The 23,621-nt window shown below is 40.7% G+C and overlaps 1 protein-coding gene and 1 long non-coding RNA gene across 3 annotated transcripts in view; one reads left to right on the top strand and one right to left on the bottom strand.

Annotated features, from left to right (window-relative positions):
• cfap157 (cilia and flagella associated protein 157) overlaps positions 1 to 23,621 on the bottom strand; it is a 158,298-nt gene that overhangs the window by 27,868 nt on the left and 106,809 nt on the right. Inside the window, exons 7-8 of one of the 2 annotated variants that reach the window (XM_064297698.1) lie at positions 9,292 to 9,464; positions 7,819 to 8,674 (exon numbers count right to left, since the gene is read on the bottom strand). The exons of the other annotated variant lie outside the window; for it this stretch is intronic. Of the exons in view, the coding sequence (XP_064153768.1) occupies positions 8,611 to 8,674; positions 9,292 to 9,464 (237 nt within the window). The 3' untranslated portion in view covers positions 7,819 to 8,610. Of the gene's footprint in view, positions 1 to 7,818; positions 8,675 to 9,291; positions 9,465 to 23,621 lie in introns of those variants that run through there. 2 annotated transcript variants of the gene reach the window in all.
• On the top strand, positions 20,922 to 22,178 carry LOC135233805 (uncharacterized). The gene is made up of 2 exons (XR_010323943.1): positions 20,922 to 21,010; positions 21,509 to 22,178. It is a non-coding gene; the product is annotated as an uncharacterized LOC135233805 (long non-coding RNA).

The raw sequence follows: 23,621 nt of genomic DNA, 5'->3' as shown, positions 1-23,621 counted from the left end.
TGTGTCGCTGTAAACCACCACATCATTCAAGTAAGCAGTGCACCCATCTAAACCAGAGAGGACCGTATTTATCAACCTCTGAAAGATGGAGGGCACATTACGAAGACCAAATGCCATAACCTAGTAGGAGTACAACCCCCCCCGGGGTTATAAAGGTGGAAATTTATTTATCCTGGGCTGTGAGTGGGACTTGCAAGTACCCTTTTAAAAGATCAAACTTGCTAACAAAAATTTGGCGGACCCACTTTGTCAATGCAATCCTCCATGCGAGGAAGTGGATACGAGTCCGATTTAGTGATCACATTAATTTTGCGGTAATCAGTGCAAAAACGGAATGTATTGTCTGGATTAGTGACCAATAAACAAGGAGACAATCAACTAGAAGAAGGCACAGAAATGTCATTTTCAGCATATAATCAACTTCTGCTAAATGCTTACGATTCTTCGGAGACAACCGATAAAAACTTTGACGAATGAGTTTTACATCACCAACGTCAAAATCATGCTCAGCCCATATAGTGCGAGGTTTATCTGGAAAGATGGACAAATGAGCAGATATTAACTGGACAAAGTCAAATAGCCGAGAATTAGTCAGATGTTGCAAGTGCTCTTCTAAGTTACCCTAGTCAGAGGGCCTTTGAAAACACTTTCGTCTGGCAGATCTGTCTCCGGGCGCATCACCGGCTAGCACATACTAGGGAGGAGATGGAGGAAAATGCTCCAACGCACCTGCTGACAGAACAGGCTTATTGTCAACGTTATGAAAATTAACATTGTCAGTGTGGTGGAAATTTCATCTGTATCCATCGGCAGTGAGAAGAGTCAAGAGACTAACACACATTTGGTTCAAGCTTTTAATGTTTGCAAACAAAAGCATATATGAGCATACACCCTTATCCAGTGCCCCCAGTCCCAGCTCAGGGACTTTCTCTTTCATAGCGGTTTGGGTCTTGTAAAACAGACAATTCATGCTAGGCGGTTTGAAGCTGATAAGCAGAAAGGCTATCTGAGGTGTTGCAGCTGTGTGTGCATCAAGTATAAATTATCTTATCTTAGGTTTGGGGGGTCCAACCTTGGTACAACCTGAGGAAGGACAAACAGACACGTCCTCAGGTGCACAATGCTCTGTCACCAGGATGTAACTTGCAGTGTTCTGACCAAACGGTCAAACAGATGCTTCATTTTTTCCTGGGAGCGGCTAAGCTTCTCCTTAGCATACTCACCTGCTCAGTACAGACGTAACCTGAAATCATTTACATAAGTTAATAAGTTTTTAGGAGGATAGGAGTCCTTCCAGTCACTGCCCAATACAGAAAGAGGACCACGAACCTTTCTAAAGCACCTTGACTTTCAGCATGATAAGCACTTGCTATATTATGCTTATACGGAGTTGCTTAAGAACCTGTTTGAAAACGGGTAAATGTAAAATGTAAAATTTGACCCTTGGTCACTTTAGGAATTCCAAAGACAGACATAAATTCATTGAGAGTTTTTAACACAGACTTAGCAGTGATGCTGCACAAAGGATAGCCGGCAGGGTAGTGTGTAGCTTGGCACATAACAGTTAGTAAATAATTACTTCCTTACTTAGAGGCAGGTAACGGACCCACACATTCAATTATCAAATGTTGAAACGGAGTCTCTATCACTGGAACAGGATACAACAGCGCCAGTTTGATAATCTGATTTGGATTTCCAGTTAGTTGACACACCTTGCAGGTCCAACAAAAGGCAAACACATCCCTTTTCAACCAGGGCCAGAAGTGGTATGGGCCAGAAGTAGTGATTGGGATGGCAGGTATGCCATCCAGCCAAGTTACGCCTTGGCGAGGCATGCCCCAAACCTATACAGCACCGATAGTTTGGCACTTTTCAGGGTTCCCCACAGAAATAACCGCAACAACAGCCACAGACACCCTTAAAAACATTAATTTCTGTACATTCTGAACCCATTTCTACAGACAGAATTCATAAACAACTTCACAATGTCCACATAATGAAGCCCCAAACTAAGGGGATTTTGTGTTTTCTCCTTCTCCTTCTTCTTTTTCCTGCCAGAAATGCTCCTAGCCCACAAGGAATATTTCTCCCCATTGGACATTTTACCGACACCAGTCAGTCCTTCACCTACACCAGCCAATCAAAATCTCACATACACACGCAAAATGGACATATGTTTTTACTCAAAAACATTTCCTGTCTCCAACAGCTAGTTTGTGGCTCAGTGGTAAATGTCGTAGCCTATGGATCCTTGAGTCACAGGGTCAAATTCTGCCTCAAGCAAATTTTTTAAACATGCTTTTTTGCTCATTAATACTTCTATTACTTCTCAACTATCGCTTTTGCAGCACATCTACCCGGTGTTCACTGAACGTACAAATTGCATTATAACATACCATCTACACATTCAGTTAACCGGCTACAGTATCGCCAAGCCATATGGATTCAACCGGAGCTCAGCTGTGCTTACTGGCCTGTTTTCTTTAAAACCATGGACACATTTCACCAAGACAATTCACATCCTTGGATAGTTACAAGCAAGTGCTTATGACACGGCCAGTCATATGCATTTCATGATGACAAATGTATTGATTTTCTTAAGAACGTTTTCTACAGTAGGCAAGTGAAGAAATATAGTTAGTAGAAATGGCACAGTGGTCAGCTGGTATAACGTTTTATCAGCTAATGCCACGTTTTTACATTCATGTTACCTCACCTTGTTCTCTATCTACCCACATACAAACAATTATTATGCATGTACTGTCTGCAACACCCCATTAAAACATCATGTCAAACCTCACCTACATGCCCATTCTGCTAAAAATATATTGTTTCAACTACTCAATTTCATCATTTGTCCTCATTTCTCTCATACCACTGTTATTTTCGGATATGCAAAGACTGCTGGGACATATGTCTGTGCTGCTAATCTCCACTGTTCTGTTCAACGGTTCAAATTCTCATGTAAGGTCGGTGATCTAGCTAAGCAAAACAGTGAAGTGGAGTCCTACCTACAGATAAGCGTATCAAAATACTTTATAAGCCTTAGAAACACTAAAAGTGCATCTCGACGAAATAACAGAAAATAGCAGGTCAGAAGGGTACACAAGTTGTGACCTAGGGAGCTCAAATTCTACGAGCTTGCTGATAAATTTGTCAATGAAGGCTCGTTGGATGGCTGTCAAATCAGTGACTACATACACTGGGGACATCTCTGCTGCTGTTCTATATGATGCAAGCCTTTTTCATACTTACGCCGCCGCACCCTTTGTCACAGCCATTGTTTTACATATATAGCAAAGCGAAAGTGCTAAACAGCGCACGTTCATCAGACTGAGCACATTCACACAAGGATAGCCATAGTCCACAACTGTTTCTTAAAGGGTTACTTCACATTTTTACACCCAGGTCCGCTCCGCTGCTCATCACGAATCATGTCCTTAACTTGGCCCCCCCCAAAATCTCGCCCTGCCTCCCAATCAAACCAGTCTACATCCGGGACTGCCTACGCTGTTTGCGAGTTTGTATGTATGTATGTGTACGCATACTTCTCATAGTCTACATTTATATGCATTACTGTTCTCACTTTCTCATAACAAACTTTGCAAAAAGAAATGAGATATCATAAAAAACACGTTTTCAACGTACAAAAATGGCAAGTTACTCACACATACAAAGCACTGTCTATAACTCATTCATTCAAACTGGCTAAATCTAGGCTTGCCATTAAAAGTATTGATATTAAAGTGACGCCAATTACTGTATTACAAACAGTATAGGTTATCTTGCCTCACCGAAATTAAAGAAGCTGTATTCCAAAGCAATGCTACCCAATGTTTCCTAAATTGTTTTAAGTCACTTGGCCCTGTGTGTATAAGCATAGAGAACATGGACAGGCCATACATACGTGTGGATGGGTTTGTAAGAGTCTAGATTGATTGAATAGGCATCAATATGTCCAATTTGTATCGGTATGTATGTATTTAACTGCCCAGCCTTTGTGTTGCGTGAATGATTGTATGTTTCTTGGTATAAATGTCTGTTCGTAAATGTGAATGTAACATGCTGCGAGGGAAATGTCCCCATGGGGATAATGAAATATTCTATGTATGTATGTAAAATTAATTTTACATGCAGTATTTATTGTAAGTAGCAAATATACAAGAACTTTTACATTTAGTAAAATGAAGTTGACGACCAAGTATAAACATATGCTTCTTGTAGGCATTCACCAGCAGTTTTGTACATTCATTTAAATGTGTTGCATGAGGCAATTAGAGGTATTTGACACTTCAAAGTGACACAAAGTTTGAATGACATTGTAAAATGGTAAGATTAAAAAAAGCAAAGGACTATAATTGAGAAAGCAGAGGAGGGAAATTTGGAATCCCAAAGCCAGAAACAGTGGGCTGACTTTGAGGAAAACACCTCCGCAAGTTTTAGAACTGAATACAGACCTGCCAACCTGCACGCATTTTGTGTACCAACCACGCAATTCTTGGTCATAATACGCAGGTACGAAATGCCAGCTGAAACTACGCAAAAAAATAAAATAAAATAATAATAATTATTATTATTGTAATTCAATTATGGAAAACAATCAATCAGTACAAAACAATACCGTACATTTATTCGGTATTTAAACTACATCCCTCGGATTGAACCAGATGCTACGACCTTGTGCTTGTGGTTCTGTAACCCCTCCCCGACTCTCACTCACTCAACATCCACTGATACGCAGCGGTACTTTATTATCCAATGAGGCATAACGCTGCATTGCTGAGGTAAAATGGGAAGTGGGGAGTAATAATCAAGCACAAAAATGTGACCGTAATGTTAACATATAAAACGTTAAAACAGGTTCGGTAAGTTTACGTGATTTCAAGGGGTATATCCTAATCTCATAAAAAACACGTTTTCAACGTACAAAAATGCCAAGTTACTCAAAAGTATTGATATCAAAATGACGCCAAGTTACGGTACTACAAACAATATAGGCTATCTTGCCTCACCGAAATGACATAAGATGTATTTCAAAGCAATGCTACCCAATATTTCCTCAGTTCTTTCAAGTCACTTGGCCCTGTGTTTTGTAATCTTACCATTTTACAATATCATGCAAACTTTGTGTCAGATCAAAGAGTCAAATATTTCGAATTGCCTCATGGAACACATTGAAATTAATGTACAAAACTGCTGCTGAGTAACTACAGGAAGCATATATAAATACATATTGTACATAAATACATAGAGAACTTCTTTATCCCCATGGGGACATTTCCCTCGCAGCATGTTACATTCACATTTACGAACACACACTTATACCAAGAAACTATCATTCACGCAACAGAAAGGCTGGGCAGCGAAATACATACATACCAATACGAATTGGACATATACATGCCTATTCAATCAATCTTGACTATGAGAGAGCCATCCACACATATGTTTGGCCTGTCCATGTAGTGCATGCTTATACACACAGGGCCAAGTGACTTGAAAGAATTGAGGAAATATTGGGTAGCATTGCTTTGAAATACATCTTATGTCATTTCGGTGAGGCAAGATAGCCTATATTGTTTGTAGTACCGTAACTTGGCGTCATTTTGATATCAATACTTTTGAGTAACTTGGCATTTTTGTACGTTGAAAACGTGTTTTTTATGAGATATCATTTCTTTTTGCAAAGCGTTTTATTATGAGAGTGAGAAATGCGAAGTGACCCTGTAAGAAACGGTTGTGGATTATGGCTATCCTTGTGTGAATTTGTACAGTCTGATGAGCGTGTACTGTTTAGCAGTTTCGGTTTGCTATATATGTAAAACAGTGGCTGTGACAAAGGGTGCGGTGGCGTATAAGTGTAAAACGTATCAGAAACGCATATGAAATATGGCCAGTGTATGTACTCACGGATTTGACGTCCATCCAACGAGCCTTGACTGACAAAAGAATCAGCAAGCCCGTAGAATTATAACTCCCTAGGTCGCAACTTGTGTAGCCTTCTGTCCTGCTCCGTTGTCTGTTATTTCGTGGAGATGCACTTTTAGTGTTTGTAAGGTTTATAAGGCATTTTGATAGGCTTATCTGCAGGTAGGAATCCTCTTCGCTGTTTTGCTAAACTAGAACCGGAAAACATGATAGTGGAGAATAGGAGCAGACGCATATGTCCCAGCAGGCTTTGCATATGAGAAAATAACAACAGTGTGAGAGAAATTAGGATTAAATTATGAAATTGCGTAGTTGAAACAATATGTTTTTAGCAGAATGGGCATGTAGGTGAAGGTTGACATGATCACGGAGTATAGTGCGAAGTAAATGAAGTGACCATGAGCGAGCTTATATTCCTTATCAAACGGTATATATAACAGTCGCTATAAAGCGCCAGCTGTTAAAGTGGAGGGTTAAGTAACGTGTGAAATCTATTGCACTGCTGTGTTTTTTTCATGTTCAGTACTAGTAGTTATAATTATGAGTGAATCATGTTTTTAAATGTAATGTTTGAATGGGGAGTTGCAGAACGTACATAGTAATTGTTTGTATGTGGCTAGATAGAGAACAGGGCGAGGTAACATGAATGTAGAAACGTGGCGTTTGCTGATAAGAAGGTTTTGTACAGTAGCCAAGTGAAGAAATATAGTTATTATAAATGGCACAGCTGTGAACTGGTGTAACTTTTTAATAAAAGGAATACATTTGCCGTCATGAAATGCATATGGGTGGCCATGAGTGAGTTTTGGTAAAGCAAATATAAGCGTAAGAGAACGTTAGTGTAAAAGAGGAAATTATCTGCCTGAGGACGAGGCGGGATTCAATCGTTCAACCGGAGGTTTACCAGTCTGTCACTTTGTTAGGGCAGCACCATGACATAGCTATGCAATGCGTGAAATATCATTAGCAAACCTGTCCGTGGTTTTAAAGAAGAACACAGGCGAGTTAGCACAGAAGAGCTCCCGTTGAATCAATATGGCTTTGCAATATTGTAGCCGGTTAACAATTGAACGTGCAGACGGTACGTCATAATACAGTTCGGGGAACGGCTGGTAGATATGGTGCAAAAGCAATAATTGAGAAGTAGTAGACAATTATTAGTGAGGGTAAAAGCAGGTTAAAGAAACGCGTTCCTAGCTGGGCTTGAACCTGCGACCCTATGTTCCCAAGACCGTAACCTTACCCACTAGGCCACAGGCGGACTAGCTGTTTGTACTGAAAAAAAAAGGTAAAGGTATGGGTATTTTGCGTGTGTATGCGAGTTTTTCATTGGGTCGTGTAGGTGAAGATTTGGCGGGTGTCGGTAAAATGTCCAATGGGGAGACATGTTATTAGTGGGATAGGCGGCAGGAAAAATAAGAATGAGAAGAAGAAGAAGAAGAAGAAGAAGAAGGAGAAAACGCAAAATCCCCTTAGTTTGGGGCTTTATTGTGTGGACATGTGAAGTTGCTTATGAAATCTGTCTGTTGAAATGGGGTCAGAATGTACAGAATTGAATGTTTTTAAGGGCTGAGCGTCTGTGGCTGTTGTGGTTATTTCTGTGGGGAACCCTGAAAAGTGCCAAACTCTCGGTGCTGTATAGGTATGGGGCATGCCTGCCATCCCAGTGAGATACACTTGTGTATATAGTTAGCCGTAGTAGTAGCTCGCATACGATTTAGCCTCGAGACGGCTACGGTGTGAATAACTGATGGAGTAATTTAGCTGCAGTAACTCAAACGCCGCGGAGACTCCCTGTTATAACTTTGAATCGCACACACTCTGTTATGTTACATTACATAAGTTTCTGTAAATACTTGAAAATGAAAACATATGTTACAATATACAAAATAAGTTATTTCCATTTTTATTAAATAATTGAATGCAATTCACTTATGCTTATCAGTTTGTATAAGCACACATATCATATAATGAAATATTAATCATGAAAAAAATGGTTTTAAGCAGGTGTACTCAAACTTTTGACTTGCAAGTATATCATAATATAGCCCAGTACAGTGCAAGTGATATTTTAGAATTATACAATTTTGCCTGATCACTTCTATAGTCAAAACTAGAATTATGAAGTAAGGCTTATGTATGTGTGCTTGTGTGTGTGTGTGTGTGTCTGTGTCTCTTGCAGACTGTCGTGTGCAAAGCGAAGTGGTGCGAAAGCATGTGAACTAAGCGTTACACTGACAATTGTGGTACTCAAAATATTTTCACAAAGTTGGCAGGTCTGTGAATATCTTATTGGGAAGGCTCATTTACTGACATGCCAGCCCTAGTTAACCTTCAGACAGTAAAATTAAGTTTTGAAAATGTTCTACAATCAAGAGAGATGTGCAGAGAGTTACCCTTGTGCAGACATTTATCTGCCTCAGGTGTACATTTGAAGTGAAACCAGCAAGCATGCTGTTAATCAGCAGGAGATTGAGGATATTGCCTGAAGTGCAATTAACAGGAGCTCTTGAAGTATTCAGTTTCCAGAAGACTATCTGATGAATAAAACTAATTTCTATCAAGTTCAGCATCTATAATGTGTCTCAACAATTGTAACATGACTTAAAAAAGAGAATGCTATCATGATCTGAAAATCATCTTTTTGCTGATTGGGTGATTTCTTGGATTAAGATGGCGACATCAAACGATTACACCTCCCAGGGCAGTTGAGGATGTCTTGCTCTGTGTGCACACTTCAGGGCAACTGAAACAAACAAATAAGAAATTGTAGAATAGAGTAAATACAGAGGACTATTCAGTGCTCACCTCACAAAAACAGTCTTTGTACAGATCCTATTAGAATATTGAGAGATGCTCTGACCAAGCTGGCTGAACTGTCAGTGAATGCTCAGAAAAACACAATCACTCACCTAAGGCTCATTAGGCAATCCCTCAAAATGTAAACTTTAATGTCAAGAACAATAGATTTGTTGCCATTACACAGTATTTTTCCATTCAAATGACACATCCATGCACTTGCACAAATGAAAACAAGTAGAGCAGGTGCATCCCATGACATCCTCACATCAAAGGATCTACATATACAGGTCACAATAATTATTCTGAGGGTAAAACAGAACCTACCAAATTATGCAGATGTAGATAGAACAAAAAATAATAATTTCTTTGCAACTCCTTAGCAAACCTCCAGTCTCCCATAATGCATTTATTTTGTGCCTGCAACAATTCAAAACCTAAGGCTGCAGTCTGTGAAAATGAGGCACTGGGAAAAATGTGATATGGATAGCAGATGTGTCATAATTAGGTTTAATTAGGTTTGTGGACATTAAGACACATTTAGGAAGTGGAAAGCAGCCATACCTCTGTAGTCCTCTGCCTGTCTTATACTCATGTAGTGGGGCTCTCTCTTTGATAAACTCCGTCAGGACAGGTCCCTTCCCCTGCAGAGTTGCAGTGTCAAGCAGTACCAGGAGATTCTTCATTAAGTGATTGTATCGTGACATGGTCATTGTATCCTTCTCCTTGGGCACCTCCTGAAAGAAATACACCCTTTGATGACTGCAGGTATTGGGAGATGCCACAATTCTGTTTGGGCCTGATCCTGGATTGATGCACGCTGAACAAATACTATATATACATATATACATATACTCTATTATTACATTAAGTTGAACATATACGGTATTGTTACATTGTGCTTCTATGTTCATTGAAATAAGACAGGTTAAAATGGAATAAATGTTTAAATATAGGAGCATTCAGCAATTAATGAAGCATAGCATATCATAACACACAACACAACACATTCAGCCCAACAATGCTCACCATTTTCCCAACTAAATTGTACATAGTGCTCTGATTACCTACATGCTAAATAGTACACTAAATGGCCAAAAGTATGTGTACACCTGACATTCAACATCTCATCCAAAATTATGAGCATTAATATTGTAAGAGGGGAGTCAAACTGGGACCCAGAAAAGGCTGGCATTTGAACGAGCCTGCACGCTGGGACTCATCCTGTACTTCAAAGGACCCGATAGCCTTGTGATAAAACAATAGGTTACTCGGACTTCCTCTGGATGAGCAGGCCATTTGGCTCTCTGGACTGTTACCCTCTGGACAAGACTGAGATAAGGGGAACTGGACTGGTTGTTTATAGTTGTGTGAGCAAGCCGTTGGCTCTCAGGAATGTTGCCATCTGGACAAGACTAAGATAAGGGGAACTAGTCTCTTTGTCTATGGTTGTGGGTGTGTGTGTGTTGTGGCCATTAAGGGTGAAAAGATCATCAGGCCTCTGGCAAAATGGTGGGGCAACTACTCTTGACAGTACCACAGTGCCCTTATGTGGGCCCCTCTGCCATTACACTTTTTATTTCTTTTCTGGATCTGGACTCTAAACCATCTGTTTATCATATTCAAACTCCGTAAAACCTTACAAACCATGCACATGTTTTCATTATATTACTGTATTATGCCTTATGTAGTAATAACATGGATTGCATGTAAAATGGTTCAACAAAAGGGTATTTTCATGACAACTGCACCATAATATTACATCCCCTTGACATGTTTGGTATGGACGTATTCAGGGAAATTCCAGAAATTGAATGAAATATGTTTCATACCAAATAGAATTTGATAAAACATAGTTTCAGAAACTCAGGAAAAAACTATCCCAATGGAATGTCCTCTCTGGTAATCATCTCCTTTTCCCAATTTCCCCACTAATTGTTTTGACAACTGCCTCCAAACGGTGGGGGCCTAAATTCCAGATTTTATCATTCGTCCAGGTTAATTTATGGCAATGCCGCCTAGATCAAACGCGGGATTTGGCTTAAAAGGAAGGGAGACAAAGCAATCTGGGAAGATCGTAATCGACTTCCCACACGGCACATACTCTGTGTTCTGTGCGTAGCTGAACAGGGAAGATCGCAATCGACTTCCCACACTGCGCATACTCTGATTTCGTGTGTAGCTAAACAGGCTGGGTAGGAACTTTTTACTCTATATTTATGTTTTAAAACCTTCCGTATTTTAAATTGACTGTGAATTTGAAGCTAATGACCTACCTGCCTGCTAATAAATTCTTCTTATTTTTAACTTGCGTGGTCTTCATGACTCTAATCCATTTTATATTCTTTTCAGCCGAAATTCTGATTAAATACTCAGGGGGACAATTATGACTAGGACCTACTGATCAGGGGTCTAGTACAGCGAAAGTCTTTAGTGAGGTCCTCAAGTTAGATAGGCGACCACGATCTGCCCGCTAACGGGATTGGTGTTGTATTGGTTCTGGAGTTTTGGCTTAAGAGGACCCATGGACGTTATACGCCGGTTCTTGTCAAATTCGCCTTAAGGAGCCCGATAAATACACACTGTCCTGGGCTCATAACTATCTATGCACAAAGGAAAGCATGTATTATGGTGGTCAGCCTCCTACCCTCTGTAGGCTTCACAGAACTGAGATTTAACAATAGTGCTAATCCCAGGGGAGCATATATTGAGGAATGATGGCACAAGATAGAGTCGAGTGTAACCACTCCAAGATCCACGTAAGGTTAAAACCAAATTTTAAATTCTAATTTCATTTGGAGTCTGATTATTATGAGAGTAAACCATAGTAACTGTTACGTTTACTTGCTGTGGTCATGGATATATTTGATGTGTTGTTCTGCTCATTTGTGAATATTCTGATGTTCCCATTGGAATATTGACAGTCCGGCGACAAGTCAGATATATCTCTGATGACAGCATAGCCCCGTTTGAGAACGGAGAGTAACAAGAATGTTACTGGTCCGTTTCAGGCCAGTCTTAAGCGGGATATGAAGCAGCGCATTCATATCTGACCCGTGGCGACGGAACCAGTGCATTCTTAAGTATAATTGTGCCCTGTTCTTACGAACAGAGGAAAAATAAATAACATCTCCGGTTTTGAATCACACCAGCCAAAGGAAAACACGCGGTGCCTTCCCCTCCAGCTACAAACCCTCATTGGTCTAGCTGTGAGGTGTTTACAATATAGAGTTGGTCCACCCTTTGCTTCTATATAACAACCTCCATACTTCTGGGAAGGCTTTATACTAGATGTTGGTGCATTGCTGCAGGAATTTGCTTCCATTCAGCTAGAAGAACATTAGTAAGGTTGGACATTGATTTGACGATGAGGCCTGGCTCACAGTTGGCTTTCCAATTGATCCCAAAGGTTTTGGATGGTGTTGAGCTCAGGGCTCTGTGCAGGCCAGTCTCTAAAACTCTCAACCATTTTTAGGTATTAGCAAACTAGGTGGTTGTCTTGAATGTACCCAGCTGGGATGGGCGCCAAAGCAGGGGGGAGAAAAATAGTTTTTGATTCATTTATGTGACACACCATCTATTTTCAAATGTCCTTCATTATACCAAGAACATCTCCCATTTCTATCAAAGGTTCTTGAGAAATGTGTAGCACAACAACTCTCTTCTTTCCTACAGAGTAATAATGTGCATGAGAGGTTTCAGTCTGGTTTTAGGAAGTATCATAGTACTGAGACAGACCTTACACAAGTATTAAACAATCTGTTTCTCTACCTTGATTGTGGATGTATCTCTGTTCTTGTCCTGCTTGACCTGAGTGCTGCCTTTGATACCATAGACCACCATATCCTCTTCCATAAGAAAAATCAGTTGGTGTCACTGGGCAAGCCCTTATGTGGTTTAAATCCTCTCACTGACAGATTTCAGGCTGTTCGGGTAAATAATAATTCCTCTGAGTATTCCAGGGTAAACTTTGGAGTACCCCAAGGATCTATGTTGGGTCCCTTGCTTTTTCCCTTGTACATGCTCCGTCTTGGAGGCATCATAAGCAGTCATGGTGTTAACTACCACTGCTATGCAGATGACACGCAACTTTATATACCTTTTAAACCAGGCGAAGTTGATCCGCTAGCCAAGTTAGAGGGCCATCTTAAAGATGTAATGGCTGAACCAAAATTTCCTCATGTTGAATTCTGATAAAACTGAGATGCTCATAGTAGCTCCCAAAACTCTTTGAGATAAGTTCCTCCATTTTTCCTTAAATATAAATGACTTCTCTGTCTCTTCCAAAGCAGTTGTTAAAAACCTTGGCGTAACTTTTGATTCAGATCTCTCCTCTCAGGCCCACATTAATAATATCATATGAGTGGCCTCCTTCCACCTAAAGAACATATCTAAATTAACCTCTTAAGGCACAAGCCAAATTTTGCCAATCCTTGCCAATTTAGGGGGTCCCCTATTTAAAGCTTTATAACTCCAGACGTGAACACCACAGAGACTTGAAAAATGGCTTAAATGAAGCAAGACAATTTACAATACTAACAGATTAGTTTATATTCATAATTTTGGAAGAAATAAAGTGCCAGAAATGCAATTGTTTGGACAAAAAATCCAAAATAAATTTGCACTTTTTAAGTTTGCAATGAAATACTGAGAGATTGCATATATGTAGGAGGTTAAACTATACATGTGCTAGGTCAAAAACTTCTTGACCACAAATTCATAAAATCTAAGGGTGGATATGTAGAACTACTACAGATGTATGAAGCAAAAACTAAGCAGTGTACCCAGCATCTCCAAATCTATCCAAAATGTCTAAATTATGCATTGCTGTAAATCATAACATATCCACGTATTTCACTACAAATCAACTGTTTTGACTCAAGAAAATCACTGTTGCATAATTTTCAAATGGGAATTACAAGCTTTCAGTCAGTACAGTGGTCTAAAATAGCTAGGTGTCCAGAAACATATCCAAAATCTCTCCAGAATTGAATAAAATGCTTTTTGTCCATTATAAAGCATATGCATGAGTCCCTTATGAAGGTTTAAAATGAAACATTGATATCAGATTAAAAAATAATGCAAAAGTATTGTCACACAATGCGGTACAGTACCTAAATGTGTAATAATTGACTCCAGTATGTATTTCTATACTCTGTACTCTAGTATGTTTTCTTGTATGGGGATGAGATGACATGAAAACAATTTTCGCCCGTCCACCACGTTTTGGCAATGTTCCAGCTCTGACGTCATCACTGTTGCATGCATCACAAAAACTACTGAACTACTAACGAATGCTTACATTACAGTGTGAAAAATCCTCATTATAAAATAACACAAACTTATTTAACAACACTCAATTTAAAAAATAATGTATATAACTGAAATATTTTGAGCAAAAATCTTTTCTGTGTTCAGTACAGAGACAGTAAGTCAATGATTCAGTTCTATTCGCTTCTGTCTTTCTCCAGAAAACGATGTCAGCTAGGTCTATCCGCAAACATATCGCTTAGCTATGCTCAGAAGTCCTCAATAATAATAGTATTTGCCAAGAAATTATGAAAAAATTACGAAAAATCGTTTCGTCAGGTGCAGTGTCTTTTACTGCTACCACAGAGTGAATACGTAAGTGAATGTGATGATGAGAAAACTTTCAGTTATGCTGGGACTAAATATACAATAAATATACAACCTGACCATTGGTTTTATGTGTAGAGATGGCCTTTTTGAGACTCAATGTTCATATAATGTCGTGGATAATCATTTTGTAAAATATACGCTCATTTGTGACGATTGGGTACCTTCCAAAATAGCTGTGCATAATACCATACATGTGGTGCAGTGTCTTTTACCTACGAGTTGGGGTGATAAAGCGTTGCTTTCACTGTTACCACAGACTGACTGCGTAATGCAGCTATAATGGGACAAAACTTTCGAATACGCTGGGATATAAAACGGTTTTACAAAAGTAAAATTAGACATATTACATCGTTAGAAAGCTTATTCTGTCACCTATTGGATTGATTAACTGTAGATCAAGCCAGATTGTACTACAAAGGACGACAACACCGAAAGCAACGTGTGGTATTACAAGCTGGCGCCGTTTTCTGGAGTAAGACCGGACCAGAAGCTGCTGCTGCTGTTGTTCACGGCATTACCCTTTTCAGTACAGTCTAGCTTGATTGACAATTCATTTATTCAGTAGGTGAGAGTATAAGCTTTCTAACCATGTATAACACGTCTAATTTTGGTTTTGGAATATCGTTTTATGGGTCAACCGAAAGTTTTCTCATCATCGCATTCACTCTGTGTTAGCAGTCAAAGACGCTGCACCTGACAAAATGTTGTCAATGATTTTTCGTAATTTCTTGGGAAATACTATTATTATTGAGGACTTCTGGGTATGCCTAAGCCATATGTTTGTTGATATACCTAGCTGACATCGTTTTCATTTATAATTTTTCATTTGGAATAGCGTTTTTATCGCATTCACTTCCGCATTAAGCTATGACCTGTTGCCTGTGCTATACCCTTTCTAGTGGCTAAGTCACCAGGAATGTATTTTGATATCTGATAGTGAAATAATTGAATTGATGGTGCCTTTGTTCCATTTTTTTTTATTAAACTGTGAATTTGTATTTATACCATAGTTTTCACTCCTACATACAGTATGTTAGGAGGTGAACAATTTAGTTTGCCTACTGTATTTTAAAATTGTTTGTCATGTCAGCAACTCCTGACAAACATAACCATACTAAATAATAGTACTTTTTACTTTTGATACCTAAGTATTTTTAAAAGCAGGTACTTTTGTACTTTGACTCAAGTAGAAATTTAAATTGAAGACTTCTACTTTTAGTGGATTAATAATTAGCAAGGGTATCTGTACTTTCACTCAAGTACAGGATTTGTGTACTTTGTCCACCACTGTTGAAATCATACATTCTTTACTGAATGCAGGCTTACTGCTGTGCTGCACCAGTCCTGGTTTGGCGATCCTCTGTTTGAGCGACTCGCGGTTTGAGGCTCAGTGTTATCGCGTTTTTATCGTGCATCGTGTTTTTATTTGTTTTATCTGTTATTTGCTTTATCTGTTTTATTCACTTTCTGCACGCGATCAGAGTTTTACGTGCAGTTTGTCAATTATGTGTTCAGAAATGAAACATTGGACCAGGGCTGACTTTAGGCATGGGTGACATGGGCGGTCGCCCAGAGCGCCATTCTTTCGTAGGGGGCAAACCGGGAGGGATAATTTTTTTTCTCTCTTCCTATTCAATCATTGCACCCCGCAGCCACCCGCCCAGGTCGCCCCCTCCTCTATCCTAATCACATACGACGATAGAGACAGAGCGCAACGCGTCATATTCTGAAAACCATGCCCACCGGAGGGGAAAACAATTGGTGCCACAATATGCAACCAAGTGCTGAAACGCTAACAAAATGCCTGTAGCTAGCTAAAAACATTAGATTTAAGCATGTCAAAGGATTATTTTAGCACCCTATGTCTACCTGCGTTAGTCTAGCTCTAGCTTGCTACTTCAGTGTAGCGACAACGTTGTAACGGTCTCTGAAAAACAGTATTTGCCTTTGGCTCGGGGGGCTTCCGGTGAAACTGATGCAGAAATTAACCGTAGTTTAAACATGGCAGCTAGAACTTAGCTAACGTTTGCTACTTATTACCTGCAATTTTATTAACGCTAGCTAAGTAGCTATCATTTTAGCTTCCCCTTCTTAACCATCTACAAGCTTGTTGAAACAACGTCGCTAGCCAAGTCCAACTTATTTGGAATGACAGTAATGTACTGTAGCCTGTAGCTAGCTTGCTAGCTGACACGCCACTAGACTCCAATGTTAGGACAGGTTTTTCGGTTTAAAATCAACCAGTAAGAGCTATTATCACTGGTTCAGAACCTCATAAATGTACACAATCGAATGTTCAGTGAAATCTATCGGTTTTCGATGCGGTCGGAGTCCCGATCTTATCATTGATGGAATTTTGGGAAAGTGCGAGCTAAAAGGGCACAAAACAGCCAATATATCGCATTTATAATATTCCATATATGTACAATCGCTGTTCACAATACGTTAATTTAAGGCTAAACTGATATTTTAATCTCAATACTAATAGTACTAATAAAAAGTTAATTTCCAGAAATACATTTTTCGATTGTCCTCTCTAGTTAAACTAGAAGAGTGCACTCATTAAGTGCAGATCTCCGCCAGGCGTGTTAGCTTTGCTGAGGCTACACAATTAATGCATCCAGACAAATACAATACAAAAGTTTTTACCATGTGCCACTGAAAATCCCAAAAACGCCGATTCAATGAAGTAACGTGAAAAGTGGTGACATGTTAGTTAATTTAATTCATATCACCCACGATGGCACTTCCGTTTCAAATCTGGACATGAACAATTCCAAAAGGCCAACAAAGTAAAATATTATAGCGAGACGAGACTCCATCAGGAAGTTGAGACTGAGTCAGTACAAACTCAATGTAATTTCATTGAGATATACAACTCGGAAACAAGACAACCGTCATATTCACTTTTCTAAGCGATCGGCGGAGTAGCCCCACTGTACAACAGTGTGGGCTCACACACGGTAATCACATAAAAACTAGACATACAACGACAAACACTCAGTTAACTCAAGGACATGCATTTACACATAAGTAACCCGCTATTTACACACAATTAACATTCTACGATCCCACAAGTCAAAATAATTGACACAGCTTCAAACATTAACGTACCCCGTTAGTTGGCGGATTGTTTTGTTGCCATTTTAATGTTGAAATTGACATTTTACATCGCTGGTCTTTCATTCCAAACGAAAGCAGTTGTTGATCACTTGTGGCCCCTACCGGCCGGTTAGGAGGATTGAGGAATGTATTTCAATGGAAAATGATGGAAATTAATTCAAATGAAATACTTGTCATTGACCGATTTGCAAAATATTCGGCCTAGTATTATGCGAGATTAGCTGCAGACAGATACACAAACACACGTGACCAGACGCATAATATGATCAAACTGTTGTTTTACAACTGGTGTTATGAATAGCTTATCATTCAACCACATTACAACCATGAAAAGGTAATGAGCAATTAACAACACCATATATACATGGTACTCACATAAATTATTAAAACACAGAAAAAGTTGATTTTGTATTTTGTCTATAGAAAATGAACTGTGAGTGCAAGGTTTACGAAGGGTGGGGGGGAGGGGGGGGGGGGGGGCTAGGCCTAGTCAACTTATGTACTCTGTACTATTCTATAAATGTTGCCACACTGACCTCCTTTGAAATGCTGGAGGACTCCGATGTATTACAACTCATCACCTCTCATCGCGCAACCACCTGTCCACTTGACCCCATCCCATCTGAAGTTCTCCAATCCATTTCCAGCGAGCTCCTTCCCTATCTGTCTTCCATTGTTAATTCCTCTCTCTCCTCTGGTCATGTTCCCTCTGATTTTAAGATGGCTTGTGTTACCCCACTTCTCAAAAAACCCACCTTAGACCCCTCCGATGTAACGAATTATCGCCCCGTATCCCTTCTACCCTTTCTGTCCAAAACCCTTGAACGAGCAGTTCTTACACAATTAACCTCTTTTCTCCATCAGAACAACCTGCTAGACCCTCACCAGTCTGGCTTCCGATCCGGGCACTCAACAGACACTGCACTCCTAGCTGTGACGGAGGCACTTGCCACTGCAAGAGCCTCACGCCTCTCCTCTGTCCTGATCCTTCTTGACCTGTCTGCAGCTTTTGACACGGTCAACCATAAAATACTCCTCTCCACCTTGGCTGGGATGGGAATTGCCGGGACTGCCCTGTCTTGGTTCGCTTCCTATCTTGCAGATAGGACCTACCAGGTCACCTGGAAGGGGTCTGCCTCTGCTTCTCATCCACTTGTTACGGGAGTGCCGCAGGGATCTGTACTGGGTCCTCTGCTGTTCTCCTTATACACCAGATCTCTTGGTTCAGTCATTAATTCACATGGCTTTTCCTATCATTGTTATGCAGATGACACACAACTCTTCTTTTCTTTCCCCCCCTCGGCCACACAGGTCACTGATAAGATCTCTTCCTGCCTGGCTGACATCTCCACCTGGATGGCCAGCCACCATCTGAAGCTCAACCTCAACAAAACTGAGCTGCTCTTCTTCCCGTACAAGACCTCCTTGCTTCGTGAACTCTCAATCACGGTTGATGGCACCACAGTGACTGCCTCTCACTCTGCCAAGAGCTTGGGGGTGGTCCTGGATGACCAACTGGACCTCAAGGAGCACATCAAGGCAACATCACGGTCCTGCAGATTCCTCCTGTACAACATCAGGAGGATTCGACCATACCTGACGACGCACTCCACCCAGCTGCTCGTCCAGGCTACGGTGACCTCTTGCCTTGATTACTGCAACTCTCTCCTTGCAAACCTGCCAGCTTGTGCCATACAGCCACTACAGATGATTCAGAATGCCGCTGCCCGACTCATCTACAACCTCCCCAAATTCTCCCACGTCACTCCTCTGCTGCGATCACTTCACTGGCTACCGGTCGCTGCCAGGATCCGGTTCAAAGCTCTGACCCTTGCCTACACTGCCGCCAACAGGACAGCCCCCATCTACTTGCAGGACATGACTCAATTCTATGTGCCTGCTCGACCACTCCGCTCTGCGGCAGCAGGGCGCCTTGTAACCCCTCCCACTCGCCCAAAGGGATCACAGAGCTTCTCCACCCTAGCTCCCCAGTGGTGGAACGAACTCCCCGTCCCTCTCCGAACCTCCCCCTCACTATCCATCTTCCGCCGTGGCCAGAAGACTCATCTCTTCAGACTATACCTAGACTGACCACCACCACGCTGTATATAAAAAAAAAATACCCTTTTTCCTGTCACTTGTTACATGTTGCCCCATCCCTGCACTTCTTGGTAATTTGTATTTGTCCTAATACTGTTTCTTATTCTTCTGCCTAGTTGGCTGTGCAGGATAGTGTTCATTGTTCTCGGCTAGAAATAGCTGTACAAAATAAGTAATTGTACCTTACTGAACCCGTGTTCAGCAGTTGTCTACGATCATGAAAATGCACTTTTGTACGTCGCTTTGGATAAAAGCGTCTGCCAAATGAATGTAATGTAATGTAATGTTGTATGGCTATGATTTAAAAACAAAGGTGGCTGAATGAATTTTGATTAAATGTTGTGAGTGACAGACAGGGAATTCTATTAGGATTCATGAAAGCTATCCATTTGTCTCTCTTAAGGTTTGCCATGGTCATATTTGACAACCTTTGGGAACCATTCTTGGAGGACCTAAGGGCTGCCAAGTTCCTCAGTGTCCTGGGAGTTTATGTCAGGATGCTGAAAGATGGGGAGCCAAAGAATGTGTTCTTGGCAGTAGAAGAACTCCATCATGGCACTGCTGTCGGACGCTGTGCAGCTCTTAATGCCGGTAAGTTAAGTTTAAACTCATTTGAATAAACATTTGTTGATAAATTTTGTTATGTTTCATAAATAGATGTTTGATGGTAGTCAAAAAAATGGACATAATTAACTTGTCGCTCTGTAAACAGTATTTCAGAAAGTTGGCCTCCCAGAGTGGAAGCAGAAGTAAGTCGGCTTTGGATCCGATGGAGCCACAGTGATGGTCGGGAGGCGTGGGGGGGTCTCTACTCTACTCCGGGAAGAAGTCCCCCACCTCATTAACATCCAGTGCTTTGCCCATGGACTAGAACTGGCAGCCATGGATGCCATAAATGGGGATGAGAGAATGAAGAAGTAAGTGTCACTGCATGAATTAATTTGAAATTAATGTATGTTTAACCCAGTAATGTTTTATTGCCTATACTAATTTGTCCTGCTCTTCATACAGGTGACTGAGTTCCTCAAAGGCCTCTACAAACAATACCACTATTCGCCCAAACCCTGGAGAGAGAGCTCAAAGCGCTAAGTGGGGTCCTCCAGCAGAAGATCTGGAAGCCGACCAATCTGGGGGGAACAAGGTGGCTCCCAAATGTGGAGAGAGCTCTTCAGACCCTCATGAAGGACTACACTGTGTTGTTGGCACATATGTACAAACCATTGAAACCAGGCAAGTCATTGTTGTGGCGAAGATTCACCTGTTTTTCAATTTTCATTTGCATTACTGGGTTATATCGTCATTATTGAACAACTGTGATATGTGTGCTTTTTCCAGATCTGCCAGCGCAGACATGATCGGGAGAGCCGAGCAGTGTGTCCAGATCTTGAAGGACTACAGCAGCCTCCTGTTTGTGGTCCAGGTACAGGATATCCTGAAAGTTTTGAGCTGGTCTGTTTTTTTCATGTTTTTTTCCTCTGTATTGTTTTTAGTGATTAGTATAGTGTAGTGTTAGTAAGTCTAATCAATGTAGTGACATTGTTATTCTTTGCAGTCTAAGTCTGAGGCTTCAGGAGGACAGTTTTACACTCCCTAAGGCCTTACAGGCCTTTGAGATCGCACTGCTCATGCTCACAAGCATGCACTCAACAGCTGATGAGAGCCTTGAAGGCTTTCTTCAGGACTCCGCAGAGGGCCAGTTCCATGCAGTGCAGCTCCAGAGCTTTAGCCAGGAAAGCAGGGACAGATTCGACAGGTAGCAAATGAAAAAGGGAAAATAAGAACATTTGTTGATATAGTTCAAATAGCCTGTTGTTCATAAAAGGGCTCACTCAATCGTGTTCACTGTGTGAAATGTTTTAATTGCACATTGTCCCTGCCTTTAAAACAAACTATTTAAAATTACATTTTATGTTGATAGATTGAAGAGCCAACTCCTTGATACAGTCATCAAAATCATGAGGAGCCGTTTCAAGGACCTGGAGAGTGACAAGATTCTTCAGGCGGCTGCGAGGTTGGTGGACCCAAGGGAGTGGCCCGCAGAGGAGGCAGACCTGGCCAGTTACAGAGCAGATCATCTCCGTGTCATCACAGACCACGTTGCTGACATACTGGATTGCGTGGGCTGTGACAGGGGTCAGGCAAGGCACCAGGAGTGGCCAAGCGCAAAAGTGGTGATCAAAGCGCTGCCCCAGGTCCAACAAAGCAAGGTATGGGCAGACTTTTTAACAGACCCTGAAAGGCTGCAGAGCTTCCCCAACCTGCTGATGGTGGTTGAGCTGATCCTCGTGCTCCCACTATCCACCACTGCCTGTGAGCATGGCTTCAGTGCCATGAAGCGCATTAAAACGGATTGGCGGAGCAACCCTTCAGTTGAAATGCTGTGGAAATTGCTATACATTAGCATTGAGGGGCCAGCAGTTGCCAATTTTGATGCTGAGCGTGTTGTACAAAGATGGCTGTCAGCAGGGCAGAGAGCACGTCGGGTATAATTAAGATTTGTATTTGTATGTTTGTTGCTTCGCATCTATGACACTCTGTGTCCTTGCTCTGTTTCATTTACTTAAATAAAGATTAAACATGACAATTAACTTTAGGCTTTGTTGTTATTTGATAACCACTAATAAATAAAACAATGTGTATGGGGTAAGTAAAAATTGACTTTGGGCAAGTAGATTTCTGACCCACTTGCCCGACTGGGCAAGTGAAAAAAAAACCCTGCATCCTGTTGGCCTTTTTTTTTTACTGCTACAGCACAGTGCCTAGAACCAGAAAGGCTTTGATCAACCATTATTCCCAAGTCTTTTTCAAACTGAGAACATTCCAATTTTGTTCCTTCCATAAAATAATCCTGCCAAATGTTTTTATTCCCCACATGCAGAACTTTACGGCAATATTAAATTTCATTTGCCAGGTTTCGGCCCACTTCTAGATTTTATTTAAATCTTCTTGGACTACTTTAGTAGATTCCAAACTATTAGCTGTGCCTTCCAGTTTTGTATCACCTGCAAATTTGACTAATGTACTTTCTCTCTACCTGTCAAGGTCATTGATATAAATGAGGAAGAGCAGTGGTAACAGCGCTGATCCTTGTGGGACTCTTCCAACAGTTCTCTGCTCAGATAATATCCCTCCTACTAATACTCCTTGTGTCCTACCCTGTAGCCAGTTCCAAATCCACTCTGAAATACATCCATATTTTACTACCAGGTATCTCATGTGGTACCTTATCAAATGCCTTTTGGAAATCTAAATAGATAATATCATAAACCTTGTTATAATCAAAACACTTGGTAGCTTCTTCAAAGAATACCAGAAGGCTTGTCAGACATGACCTTCCCTTACAAAAACCATGCTGGCTATCCCTTAGGAGATTTCAATTTTCAAGAAATACTTCCAAATTGTCTCCAATGATAGATTCCAGTATTTTACATGTGATGCAAGTTACACTGACAGGCCTGTAGTTTCCCGGATCGGTTTGGTCCCATTTCTTATATATTGGTATTAGGCTATATTACCTTGCTTCCAGTCTTCAGGTATTTCTCCAGTTTCCTAAAACACTGGACTGTCCTAAAACACCTGCCAGTGGTTTAAAGATGATCACACCTAACTCTTTGGGTACTCCTGGGCATATGCCATCAGGGCCTGCTACCTCATTTGAGTTTAGTTGAAGTAATTCATACAGTACTTCTTTATTCTCTATTTCAATATCTGATAAGACATTCTAAGTATTGAATATGCCTTCCGGGTTATTAGTAACCTCTTCTCTAATAAATCTCTGAACAAAATAACCTTTTAAGGCATCAGCAATATCTTAGAAAGCAATGCATCTTGGACAATTTGCCTTTCAAAGAGCCTCTTGGCTTCCTGTAGTTTTTTTTAACCTTAGCACGCATTTTACAATATTCAGACTTACTACTCTTTGTGCTGTCATTTTTATATATCTTATACAGTTTTTTTCTCAAACTCTCAATATGTTCATCCACTGGGGAGAGCGCTTCTTAAATGTACTTTTCCTTACCTTTGGAATAAAT

This window comes from Anguilla rostrata, chromosome 10 (assembly GCF_018555375.3).
Source record: "Anguilla rostrata isolate EN2019 chromosome 10, ASM1855537v3, whole genome shotgun sequence".
Lineage (NCBI taxonomy): Eukaryota > Metazoa > Chordata > Actinopteri > Anguilliformes > Anguillidae > Anguilla > Anguilla rostrata.
This window is presented reverse-complemented; position numbering and strand designations above follow the sequence as displayed.